This window comes from Thamnophis sirtalis, unplaced genomic scaffold, assembly GCF_051295495.1.
Source record: "Thamnophis sirtalis isolate CommonGarterSnake01/CBP01778 unplaced genomic scaffold, rThaSir2_p1.2 scaffold_5, whole genome shotgun sequence".
In the NCBI taxonomy this organism is placed as follows: domain Eukaryota; kingdom Metazoa; phylum Chordata; class Lepidosauria; order Squamata; family Natricidae; genus Thamnophis; species Thamnophis sirtalis.
This window is the reverse complement of record NW_028261385.1, coordinates 35,045,919-35,059,639: the sequence shown is the minus strand read 5'-3', so window position 1 is coordinate 35,059,639 and position 13,721 is coordinate 35,045,919. Positions and strand designations below refer to the sequence as shown.

Here is a 13,721-nt window from a genome sequence, read left to right as displayed (position 1 = left end):
GTAGTCATCAACTTAACAACCATAATTGGGACTGGAATTTCTATCACTAAGTGATTCAGTTGTAAAGTGTGGCATCATCTGACTGCATTGATTAATGATGGCAATCCCATAACACCCCATTGCAATTGTTAAGTGACTTCCACCAGTCCTTAGGTAAGGATACTTCAAATGTAAGGGATTGTCTCCCCTTCAGCTGTGCCCTCCCCTTCAATTCTCCCAAACCATCATGCACAGCCTTGGAAAGAGAGCCCTGTGCAGCCAGCAGATGCCTCACAAAGGGCCATGCTGGGCATATTTGGTCAGTAGTAGGAGCAGGAAAACTATGATGGGCAACTCAGGCAGCAGGGGCTATGGAGTGCAAGAAAGGGAGGTAGGCAGGTAGGCTGCCAAATGCTCAAATTTTGATCACATGAGAGATGCTGCAATGACCATAACTTTGGGAAATGGTCATAAGCTGGTTTAGTCTAGTGGTTAAAGCACCAACTAGAAAGCAAGAGATTGTGAATTCAAATCACGCCCTATCCACGAAAGCCAGTGGATGACTTTGACCTAATCACTTTCAGCTCAATTCACTTAAGGGATGTTGTGGAGTAAACAGGCGGAGTAAGATGTGCTAGATATGATTGTCACCTTGAGTTATTTGTAAAAATAAAGGTGAGATATAAATAAATAAAAACAATAAATAAATATTAGTTCCCTGATTATAAGGTACAATGGATATAATGTATGTTGAGGACTAACACAAGGTGAAAAGATTGCTAGAATGCTGCATTAGTTTAACACACTATATTTTATGTCAGTAATGGAATTTCTAGTCTAATGCTAACACTTTTACAAGAGAATTTTCGATCATTGAAAAATACATGTGGATATTTCATTCTGTTAACTCTAATATTCTTTACACAGACTAATCCAACCTATCTGGCAAAGCTCATCTTCCAGATGCCCCAGAACAAATCCACTAAATTTATGGATACAGTTATCTTCACACTATACAATTATGCTTCTAATCAACGAGAAGAATACTTACTTCTGAAGTTGTTTAAAACTGCTCTGGAAGAAGAAATAAAGTATGCATATTATTTCTCTTCACTTTTTAATATTTGTTTGAGTAGGGACAATAGAGCAATAGAGAAAAACTATGCATTAAACTTATATTTCCTTTAAACTTGTGTAGCTAATATAAAGGGTTTTTCATATAATGGGAAAGTAGGAAGTTGTTTCTCGTTGCTCAACATAGGATGCTTGCATCACACTTAAGCAGTTTTAAGGATCAGGCTGTAAACTTCAGGGGAAATGATGTGCATTAATTGAATAGATCTACATTTGTATTTCAAAATGTTCCTACATCTAATTCTTGCATTTTGCAAAAACATGATTCATGAAAAAAAAACCTCACTACAATAGCAAAAATACAATTTTGATATCTGAAGTCAAAATATAAATGTTGCTAATTTTCTTTACTGCAGTTCTAAAGTAGATCAGATTCAGGATATTGTCACGGGAAATCCTACTGTCATAAAGATGGTGGTTAGCTTCAATCGAGGTGCACGAGGGCAGAACACATTGCGTCAGTTATTGTCCTCAGTGGTAAAGGACATAATGGATGACAAATCCTTAGTCATCAATACAAGTCCCGTGGAAGTGTACAAAGCATGGGTAAACCAGCTGGAAATGCAAACTGGAGAGGCCAGGTCAGTACACAACAAATGAATAAAACTGATTTTGATTTTCAGTATCTCTAGGTGCTGTTGCAAAATTTGGGATGAAAGAGGAGGATTATGACAGAATAAATGACAAAAAGCAAAGAAAAAAATGTTGGTTACTCATAACAACTGAAATTAGGTGAACTGAATTCCAATATATTTGAAGAATCCTAGAGTGGGGAAGATTATATTAAACATAGTAAACCAGTGTTTTTCAACCTTAGAAGTTTGAAGATGGGCGGAAAATTCCCCTGCCAGCTAGGCTGGGAGTTGAATTCCATCCATCTTCAAACTGCCGAAGTTGAGAAACACTGCAGTAAATGTCTGTAAAGATTCTCAGTCATCCAGGTCATAGCTGTCTCAAATGTGCTTTTTCAGGAGGCAACTGGATTTGAATTTAATTTTTGTTATTTCTTTTGAAGACATTTCGCTTCTCATCCATGAAGGTTCTTCACCTCTGACAGGATAGTGGGGAATGGAAGGATTTATATTCCTTGCAGACAGTTGATAATCTGCATCCTTTTGGGGGGTTGTTGAAGCATTTGGAGGTTTATCTGTGTCCTCAGGGTCACCGAGTAGCACTCTTGTTTCCTGTAGTCTGCCATTTTTCTCTGAAAATCCATTCCTATTCCCACACCACTCAAAGGGTGTTCATCCCAAATTGTATAGCTAAAAGTCTATAGAGATTCTCAGTCATCCAGGTCATGGTTGTCCCGAAGGTGCTTTTTCAGGAGGCAACTGGACTTTCTTGTTTTTTTTCTTTTGAAGATGTTTTGTTTCTCTGCAGTAAATGATTAGGAAGTCTATTTGGGGTTTTTCAACTTTAGGGGTTTTTTTTGGTTCTGAAAAAATAGTGACATTAAATGAATGTGATGATTTAAAATACATTGTATTTATTTAATCTCAAAAAAATGGGGTAAATGACAATCATGCAACACATTTAAAAACAATGGCCATGCAATCTATATAAGTAGAAAAGTAATCTTTGATTTGCTGGATTGATTATATGCTTTCAAATAGTGAAAGCATGACCACACAGATAGAACTTCTCCAGGATGAAGTTACATCACCAAAACAATGGAGTGCAAAATCTTTGGACATTTAAAAAACTCTTGTTATCTGAATGAAATGCTTAAAGACAGCAATACTTTTACATACGTTATATATTTAATATGATTTCCAGATGTGGAACTTCATTTTTGCTATACTTGAAGGCTTCTTGTTTCTGCTGAATGAGGCCCTTCTGCCCCAAAAGAGAGACTTTAAAAATACAATAATTTCCTTTAAAAAACCATTATTGGTTTGATACATAGAAATGAAATACTTTTGAGTAGACTAATTCACAGCTATTATAAGGATGATATGTTTGATACTGATTCTATAAAAATGTATTACAGGTCTTATTATACATATGTTTTAGATTCATCCCAATTGTGCCCTTTGTTGCATAAATGATATTTAATCATTCTGTTTGGGGTCTCAATATTTCTTTTTTTCTCAGATTTTTTTTAAAAAAACACTTCCTGAGTATACCGATGCTGTGCTATTTCCTGGAAGTGTCATTACAATTTTGGGTCTCATTAAAAATATTATATAAGATAATTTCTTAAAATGTTTTGCATATATGTGCATATGTATCTTGAAATTCATGGGTGATGTGAGAATGTGTTTCCATTTAAATTATTATTTTTCTATCAAAATAGTTTATTTGGAAAACATGGAAAAATCCCATTTTGAAGTATAGTTCAGTGTTTTAAATGATCAGAAGTATTGGCAGTTTACATTTAGTGGTAATCAGGCAAACATATTTATTTTCAGTGTTTTAGATTTATCTTGTACACTTTGGTATATTGAGCTGTTGCCATTAAAAACACTGGAGGACAAATTGCATTGAAAATATGATGTAGTCAAAGAAAATTGGGTTGGTGGTGGAATCAAATGCATCAGAAACATAGCAATCTATAAGATTATTGGAGATGTCTCAATAAGTTCACAGAAAAATAACACTTTAGCATTGTTAAAATACTAAAAGGGATGCGGTGGTTAAGACATTTCGATATGAGCTCCTTGAAGAAAAATCACAGAACACAGAAGACCTGGCAGAACTTATCAGAAAACCTGGGGAGAAACTGTGTATTAAACCAAAGCAGGAACAAAGCAGCAGATAACAAGAACTTCTTTCTCAAAAGGACAAGAAGCAAAAATTCTCCCAGCTGGCAGACCCAATGAAAGCCATTTCAGTGTTTACTTTTCAATCAGAAAGGTCAACAGTTCGGTGGTTTGAATCCCTAGTGCCATGTAATGGAGTGAGCTCCCGTTACTTGTCCCAGCTTCTGCCAATGCAACAGTTTGAAAGCATGTAAAAATGCAAGTAGAAAAATAGGCACCACCTTTCGTGGGAAGGTAGCAGCGTTCCGTGCGCTTTTGGCGTTAAGTCATGCCGGCCACGACCACGGAGATGTTGTTGGACAGTGCTGGATTTTCAGCTTTGAAATGGAGATGAAACTGCCCCCTAAATTTGGGAATGACTAGGACATATGTGCACGGGGAACCTTTACCTTTACCTTTATTATTAAAATAAGCTGTGATGCAAATAATTATAATTAATCCAGCAGATTCATTAACATATAAAATAGCTAAAGTATATTTTTTTAAAATGTTCAATAAAATATTAATTCTTCTGTGCTATGTAGATTATCATTTTCTTCTCTCTTTTTGTAGTAAATTACCCTATGATGTAACAACAGAACAGGCCTTGGCACACCCTGAAGTAATGAATCGACTAGAATCCTCAATTCAGAGTCTCAGAGCAGTAACCGATAAAGTCCTTGCCTCCATATTCTCATCTCTGAACTTAATGCCGTAAGTGCAGGAACCTCTGAGAATGTTGGTGGAATTCTTAATTAAAAGGCAAACTTATTTTGTAATTCCTTAGTTGTTTTATTTATTATGATATTTTACCAGCAGAGGGAAGTATTTACATCTCTATAACCAATCACATTCTTTAGATTTGAAAAAAACATTCACAATGTATTTTCTTTTTGAATATATCATCCTGTTTTGTTTATTTCTAAAATATTTAAATACAATGTTTTCTTTTTCTTTTTTGGTTGACTTAAATATATTGTTTTTCATCCCAAGTTTCCACTTGTTTCCTTTTTCATCTGTTTTTGCATGTAGTTATGGATTGAGATATATAGCCAAAGTTCTGAAGAACTCACTTCATGAGAAATTCCCAGATGCAACAGAAGATGAGCTTTTAAAGGTAGATTTGCAAGGGTGATTCAACAGTTTCATTGTACTTTCTAAATATACGAGAGGGAATTTATGTATTTATTAGCACTGGATACAGTACAACTTAGGAGAACCAGGACAAAAATATAATATTTTTCTATCTGAAAACTGATTTCTTAGATAAAGATCAGTGATACTTAAACTTTTTTGATAATACAATATGTAGGTTAATATTCATGTGAATGGGGTGTTTTTAAAATTAATTATGTTATTATTTATATGCATTATTCCATATTAGTAAAGTATATTTTCTAGATCACAGAATATAAGTAAATGTAATCAGTTACAAATAATAATTGCAATTTTCTGCATTAAGGTATTTATTTTCCTTTTTTCAAACAACATTAAAACTGTTTTAGGCCTAGAATACTAGACATATGTTTGTCCTCCCTCAAAATGACAGGAAATGCCTGCCAATTTTTATCAGTTGTGAGTAAGGGAGATTTGGTGCAGGATTTAGTAGTATGTAAACAAAAGCCATAAAATATTTTTAACTTTGTTTCTATGTTATTTAAAGCTATAAATCTTTAAAAACAATTTATTACTCTAATTACAGTAAAGTTGGAACAAATTAATTTCTTGAATTTGTCTTGGTTGAAAATGCTTGTATAAAGTGACACTGTCATATTTCATCCAGCCTAGAAAGCTGAGGCCATGCAAAATACTTGCTTCACAATAAGTCTTAGGCATTTGCCTGAATGTGTGAAGGGTTCAAAAAGAGAAGAGGGTAGAACTTGCAGTTCCCTCAGCTTTATAGTTTCTATGAATTCTAGGAGATTAACGTGAATGCAACTCTAGCTTTCCATATAAGTCAAGATCCAGTCTGAGCTCTCTGATCATTCAAGTGGGGCTTTTGTTGCTTCAATAACTCTTTTTCTTTTCTTTTTTTTCTTTGGTGCCTTTGAGTCAGTATTGACTAGTTCCTGGAGTTTTCTTGGCAAGGTTTTTTGGGGGAAGGGGTTTGCCATTGCCTCCCAGTGTCCAGTTTCTAATCTGATGCTTTAACCCAGGAGTGGGCTCCTATGGGTTCGCCCGGGTTCGGGAGAACCTGTTGCTAACATTATGGCCGGTTTGGAGAATCTCCAAATCCCACCCCTGGCTGACCCCACCCACCCTGCCCTTCCCAGGAGTCTCCACATGGCTCATTTTGGATGCAAGGTAGGGCCAATGCAGAGGACCTCCGGAGCCCAGGGGGAACAGTTTTTGCTCTCCCAGAGGCTTGAGGAAAGCCTCCGGAGTGAAACCAGCTCCCCTGCCATGGTACAGGGGGCTGACTAGGCCACAGCCACCATGACCACGCCCACCCAGCAACCGAGCAAAGAGATCATTGCTGAAATTTTTGAAGCCCATCCCTGCTGTAATCACTACATCAAACTGGCTCTTGCTCTGTCCTTTAGAAAGTCTCTAACGTTGCATGATTAAAGAGGTAAAAAGTTCATTTCAGCTCTAAATTTCTTATCATAGTGAAGATATTTCTTGGTGTCAAGTTGATTTTTCCAAAACTTACTATTCTAAGAATATGGTCATTTAAGGCAATGAAGCAGGAAAGAAAAGAGAAGGAGAAGAATGGAATGGGATGTTTTAATTTAGACATCTCTTTGCTCCCCCTGCATGCTGTTAGACTGCTCTGCCAAAGAAAGCTATCTTATTTTTTAGTATGAAATGAGCTTTTTGGGGGGGGGGGGAGATGAAAATCATTGAGTGTGTATTCATTACTAAACCTTTATAGTCCATTCGTATAACAGTTCGGAAAGGCAAAGCTGTTACATAGAATCAGAAAGACTAACCACACCCATTAATTTGGGGGAAAATATTTTATTTACATGTTACTGTTTTGACAAAATGCAACAATCAATGCATCTATTTAAAATACTTTTTTATCATTATGAAACAGTTTTATTATTGAAAAGGATGATGACACTGAATTTAAAACAGTCTCCTCTGCTCATCCCAGCATAAAAACAGAACAAACTCTCATGCCTACTCTTTCACCTTATCAGTCTTCATTGCCAACTCCAGCTGCAGCCAATCAGTTGAAGATTCGTCCCCCATAAATGTTTGAGTGGTAGATAAGCATGTCTGTACGTGGGTAGATATACTGTATCTGCCAGGATTTGAGAAGGAAAGAAACAATAGGATTAAGAAAAGAGGAAAAGGAATAAATAGCTGTACCAAGAAAGGAAGGGAACGGGATGCCAAAAAGGAGAAGGAAGTGGGATAAATTAAGGGGAAAAGAAGAAAAGACAATGCTTTTGGCATTATAAAAAGAGTTAAAATTCACCAAATGGTTCTTCTCATGCAACTGATGTTCAAATAATTTATGACTTTCAGCAGATTATCTGCATCCATTAGCACCTCCTACCCATTCACATGCAATGTCTTATAAACAAAATGTTTATAAGTCTCCTTTCTTGCATGTAATTATTAGGGAGGAAAACACATTTTCTTATTTATGTACATCTTAATTTTTACATAAATACCTATAAGTAATTGCTGGAAATGTTGAGAATGTTTATTTTCTCTAAGTAGCATGATAAGTATCATACTATTATTAGTATTATAATAACTCATACTAAGTATTATACTAGACATAGGTATCAGTTATATCTTCAGATAAGGGATGTAATGATGTGCATCATAGGTTTGATCCAAACCTATTGGATTTTATTCCTGATTTTCTGTTTCCGGTTTGTAGTATATAACCAATTGTTTAAGAAGTAGGGTTTAAATGGGTGAATAAAAATGCCAAGTAGAGGTATCTAAAAGTGACTTTCCCCAATAGATTGTTGGAAATCTCCTGTACTATCGGTTCATGAATCCAGCTATTGTTGCACCTGATGGTTTTGACATCATTGACATGACAGCGGGAGGGCAGATACATTCTGATCAGAGGAGAAATTTAGGTTGTGTAGCCAAAGTCCTTCAACATGCTGCATCAAATAATCTCTTTGAAGGGGAAAATGCTCATCTCTCGTCCATGAATAGTTATCTCTCCGAAACATATGAGAAATTCAGGTTGGTACTCATCTAATGTACTATAAAGCATGAATTGAAAGGATATCTTCTACACATCACTCACTGTATATATTTTTGTAAACTTGATGGTTTTATCTTCATTTCTTTTCATAACATTTCATTTTCTTAATATTCAACATTCAGATTCTGCATTCTTGTTAAAGCTGAGCCTGTATCAGAATTTTCTCAGGTGTGATTCAGACCTTGCATGAGCACAGCACACCTCTGCTGTTCATTGAAGCAGCCCATCTTTTTTCTGGCTTTTCCACAAGCCTGAAAATAGATGCAGTTAATTAAACTACTATTGACTCTTTAAGTTAACACTAAGAAGATGTATTTTTAAATGCTTTTTCTCCATATAGGATTAGAAAACCATTTTATCCTGTCCTGCATTTAACCAATTGGATAGTGGTGGCATATATATGTAGTATTCTGAAATTCTATTCTCTTTCCACCTTAGAAATTTTTTTCAAGCTGCATGTGAGGTTCCTGAACCTGAAGAAAAATTCAATATTGATGAATATTCTGATATGGTGACTCTTAGTAAGCCAGTAATATATATATCTATTGAAGAAATTATCAACACACATTCAGTAAGTGCATGCAAAAAAAGTTGTAAGTTTGGGCATTATGGATCTGAAATATAAAATGTATAATTTAAGGATAGAGACCAAATATTTTTTTCCTATTGGAATTAGATTCCTGTGATAACCTGAAGATTTGAGCAAATACTTGGAGACATTAATAAGAAATCATTTCTGTAGGGTTCTTTAAATTAGGAAATGGTTCAAGAGTATTCAATAAATTTTCAAAGAAAAGGTGAACTGTGTTACTTTCTTTTTTCTTAGTGTTAACAAAGACAATCACTGCATATAACAATTATTGGGAGAAAGGACAGGAATTCTTAGTAAAAAGTTTTGGAAAGGCACCAGTTTATATTTTGAACAGGACACCTGTTTATATTTTTACATTTTTGTGCAATCCATTTCATAGAGATTGGAAAGGAATTACAGTTGGATAGCAGACTTATCTCTTTTTTACACTTCTTCAGAATGTTAGTTTTAAACAAGACCTGTTACATATTTATACATAAATCTTTAAAAAGAACGCAAAGGATAATTGGGTTCCATACATAACTATTTTAACCATGCCTTATTTAAATATTCCAAGAAAAATATAATGGATAACCCAAATAGGAGAAAACTGGAACTACAGTGGTGCAATGGAACATCTAAAACCTAATTTCAGATCTCCATTTTACTCCTCTATAAAATATTTCTAGTTCTCTTAGTTTATGTTTGCAACATAAAAATGTGTATTAATTTAATGACTGAATATTTAATCTCCTGAAAGATTAGAATTATTCAGATTTGATCTTCAGAGTTCTGAGTTTAATACAATAGGCAGATAATTTAAGTTCAGGACTAGATTTTGTAAAATTATAATGGTATGATATTCAGGGCGTGGGCGTGCTTAAATAACAATTTGAGAAATAGTGATTATTTAATGGAAGTTATTTATTATCATAGTCTTCTTATTTCTTACACCACTAGTAAAATTACTTATTGTAGGCCAGCTAATTAGAGGAAATCAGTTCGGATGGTTATTCTGTTTATATTTATAAATTAACATTTCTTTCAAGGTTGATCATTTGGGCAGTTGAAGAAACTATCTGCATCTCTAATAATCATTTATGGTTATAGATATAGTTCCTCTGATAGTGTTAATATTTGCTGACTATAGAAAAAGCATGGTTGAAAAGTTAATGCAGCACATTTTTCTAAAAACATTTGGTTGAGATTATTGCTTAAATGTTTAAAAAGCTTAATAAATTTTGACCTGCTTTTTGACCTTTAACTTTTTTTTTTGTATTCCTGAGTTTTAAATCATGTTAATTAACTTCCTGAAACTGAAATACATAATATTTTTGAGGAATACATTTGGAACTTTATAGAAATCCAGGGAACATTTTGTTTTTTACAAGAACAATTATTTTTAAAGACACTATTGTAAAAAAAAACAAAAAAAAAAACATTCCCGTAATAGAAAGGATGAAATGTTGCAAATCATATTGAACAAAATAATCCTCCACTGAAGAGAGGAAGAGACTAATTTCCCACTTTCTGCTATTTTTTTTTCTATGGGTCTCCTCAGTTCTGGGGACAATAAAAATTGCCCTCTCACAGTTTATTGGCACATAGTTTCTTCTGCCAGCAGATGCCATCCAAAATCTATTAAAATTCTCAACTGTGAAATGAGGTATTTCGTAGGAGCAATAGTTTTGTAATAGAGAATTGGAAACCATTAAATAAAATCCTCTCTCAGTGAATTCTTTAAATCAGACATTTGATGTTGGTTTCATTGACTAATAATGTATGTGATTTTTGTGCCAAATGTTTTTAGGGTTGTGACAATTCTGTATTAACCAAATCCAATTAATATGAAAGAAAAGAACAGTATTAATTTTAAAAATTATATATTATTTTCAGATGAAAATATATATTTTTTGCATATACAATAGCAGTTTTGAATAACAAATCGGTGGAATAAATTACAATTCCAAAAATTAAGAATCTATTTTAGGACTGTATCTTATTTCTTGTACATAAATTTTTCTGGTGGTTTGATTCCTAAAATGGCATTGAAGGGACACTTCAGAATGGGGTGATTTATTTCCTGTTCATGTGAAATAATTTCTTCCATATGAATATGGGTTTTGCATTTTTCTTTATGAATGCATATTGCATTTACTTCTACCAAGTCTCCTGAAATGCTTTTTTAGTATCCCTTTTGGTTTTGTGTTTATTTCCATTTATAGTATTATCATTCTAGTTCTGTTATGTATTTAAATATTTATTAGCATATGAAAAGTTTGTATCCATAGTTTTGACAAGTATAATCTCATTTACAGCTATTGTTAGAACATCAGGATGCCATTGCTCCAGACCAAAATGATGTCTTAAATGAACTGTTAGAAGGGTTGGGGAAAGTTCCAGATGTAGAGACTTTTCTTGGTAAGATAATACAACAAAAACCACAAAAAGGCAACTAAAAGATTGAATATAACCTGTGCATAGATTTAAAACAATATCTGTTAAACTAGAACAATATTTTTGTTGAGTTAGTACAAGTTGTCAGGAAATTTGTTTGTTTGAAAATGTATTTCCTTCCTTTACAGTGGAAGTTGCACAACTACACATACACACACACACACATACACACATACACACATACATACACACATACATACACACGCGAAAACATTGCATAGAGTTCTGGACAAAAACATGATGAATGCATATATTTTCTTAACATGAAAAGGGTACATTTAATGAAATCAAGTTCAGAATGAATAAAGAGAAGATTGTGAGGTGGTCCACTTTCTACTTAACGTTTGGTCTAACTCTGGAAGCCTGGTTAGCAGCATCATAAGACATTTCTCCTCTATATCTGCAGATGTCTGCTAGGAAAGAAGCTGATAGTAAGATGCGCTCTACAGACTTGTGACTCAACATTCTTCTTTCTTCCAGCATTCATTCATTCTCTCTCTCCCTCTCCCTCCCTCTCTCCCTATCTTTCTATCTATCCATATGTATGTATGTATGTATGTATGTATGTATGTATGTATGTATGTATGTATGTATGTTTCCCATTTAGAACTTGCAATACAGAGTCTCATATGATTCAATATAATCAGTAGGTGTATCGTCCTTTTTATCAGCATATGATTTTAGATTCTTTTTTTTAATCTGGTGTTTTGCCAGCTAAAAGGTAAGTAAGCTACATATGTGTACATGCATACATGAATATGAAAATCAAAAGTTAATGCCAGAACTAATTATTAGAAAAAGCACAGGTACATTTGTGCAAGCTGTTAAATGCCTTTACAGATAATTCAGATTCTTAAGATAATAAAAATGAAAATTGTATTTTTTCACAGCTCTCCAATAATATCAAATCATATGTATGAGAACTGCCAGGGAAACTCCTGCATCTTGTGTGTATGCTAGCCAAATCTTTTTCATTTCATTTCATTTCATTTCCCTTTATTTGTATGCCGCCCTTTTCCCTGGGGGGACTCAGGGCGGCTCACAGTTCAAAAAAGGGGGGGGGAGGACAAACAATTTTCCAACATGAAGACTATACAACATATTAAAAAGAAAACACAACAGTCACACAATTCGGGTGGGGTTAGAATCTTAACCCCAGGCCAGCCGGGACAGCCAGATCTTTAAAGCGGCGCGGAAGGACTGGAGGGTGGTGAGGGTCCGAATCTCCACGGGGAGTTCGTTCCAGAGGGTCGGAGCAGCCACCGAGAAGGCTCTCCTCCGGGTAGTTGCCAGTCTGCACTGGCTGGATGATGGAATTCGGAGGAGGCCTAATCGATGCGATCGTATCGGTCTAGTGGAGGTAATTGGCAGTAGGCGGTCTCTCTTTAACAAAAGCAATCCACAGAATGACTTGTTTTAGCATGTAGCATAGAGTCAGAGTTGTCTATAAATTTCTTACCTCTTTTATTCCCATAACTATCCACAATAGAATAACATGTTTAAGTAATTGAACTACAAATATACTTTGTGTAGTTCATGTACAAAATCTTCCTGAATTTTTTTCAGTCGTTGAAAAGTTTTTTTAAAGTAAGCATTATCTATGTAGTGTTGTCTTTATGTTTGTTCTGATTTTGCATTTTTTTTTAAACTTCATAAGCAAAATGTTGGAAGCACTATTTTTTTTTTCTCTGCAGGGGAAGGAGCTATTGATCTCAATGATCCTAACAAGGAAAATACTTTAAATCAACTTGTTAAAACAGAAATTTCTCTTTCACTGGCCAGGAAATATGATTTACGGGAAGGGGAAGAACAAGACATTAAGGGCCTAATGATAAAGTATGTTTTTAAAATATATGGTATTGAAAAGGCTTTTGTCAATGAATCGTAGTAATAATTACTAATAATCGTGAAAATCTTTATGTAGACTTTGACTACATGTTGATAAGAAGTATTAGGCAGTAATAAATATATGTGTCTGTATGTATATGAAAATATTATTTAAGTCCAATAGGTAGTAGGTTTAATACTGAGTTTTATAAGCATTCTTAAAATCACAAATGCACAGTGATACATATTTAGGAATTTCCTTAATTCCTGTCTTGTTATTAAGTGCAGTGTTGAATTTGTATGATGGTATTTGGCTGTCTCTCTAAATTAAAAGGCTATTGGAAAGTTCATAGAAAAAAACACTGAAGTGGTTTCATGATAAAGTTACATGAAAAAGACATTGGGCAGCAGGACATAGATTAGACTTTCAGGAAACCAGAGGAAACATCTGCCTTGGATTTGTACAGTTAGAAATATTTAAAGTACTTTTTTTAATGTACAGAGACCTTCTTCTGTGGGGATATGATGAAAATTAACTTCTACTGCTGCTATTTACTTCTTAGTAGGTTTGCTGCTATTTACTCCTTAGTAAAGAAGGAGTTTCTATGAGTTGTGATTGATCTGTCTGTCTATGTTCTATCTATGTTCTATCTACGTGTGGTGTGCTTTCTTTATAGCGTCTGGGAGCATGAATACAGCACCTGTTTACAATTACTTACTGCTCTAATTTTTCCTGTGATCTCACAGCTGCCCCTTGCAGCACCTGCACAATTCTGGGAAAAGATGCAACGGCCTTAAGAAATTGCAGACAGATGCTATGCTGTACCAG

The 13,721-nt window shown here is 34.4% G+C and overlaps 1 protein-coding gene across 2 annotated transcripts in view; it reads left to right on the top strand.

Moving 5' to 3' along the window:
* Positions 1–13,721, top strand: part of IQGAP2 (IQ motif containing GTPase activating protein 2) — a 126,086-nt gene that overhangs the window by 103,305 nt on the left and 9,060 nt on the right. For both annotated transcript variants that reach the window (XM_014053677.2, XM_014053678.2), the window contains 8 exons: positions 907–1,070; positions 1,470–1,694; positions 4,428–4,568; positions 4,887–4,971; positions 7,783–8,015; positions 8,476–8,608; positions 10,927–11,029; positions 12,760–12,901. In XM_014053677.2, the coding sequence (XP_013909152.2) occupies positions 907–1,070; positions 1,470–1,694; positions 4,428–4,568; positions 4,887–4,971; positions 7,783–8,015; positions 8,476–8,608; positions 10,927–11,029; positions 12,760–12,901 (1,226 nt within the window). The remainder of the gene's footprint in view (positions 1–906; positions 1,071–1,469; positions 1,695–4,427; positions 4,569–4,886; positions 4,972–7,782; positions 8,016–8,475; positions 8,609–10,926; positions 11,030–12,759; positions 12,902–13,721) is intronic.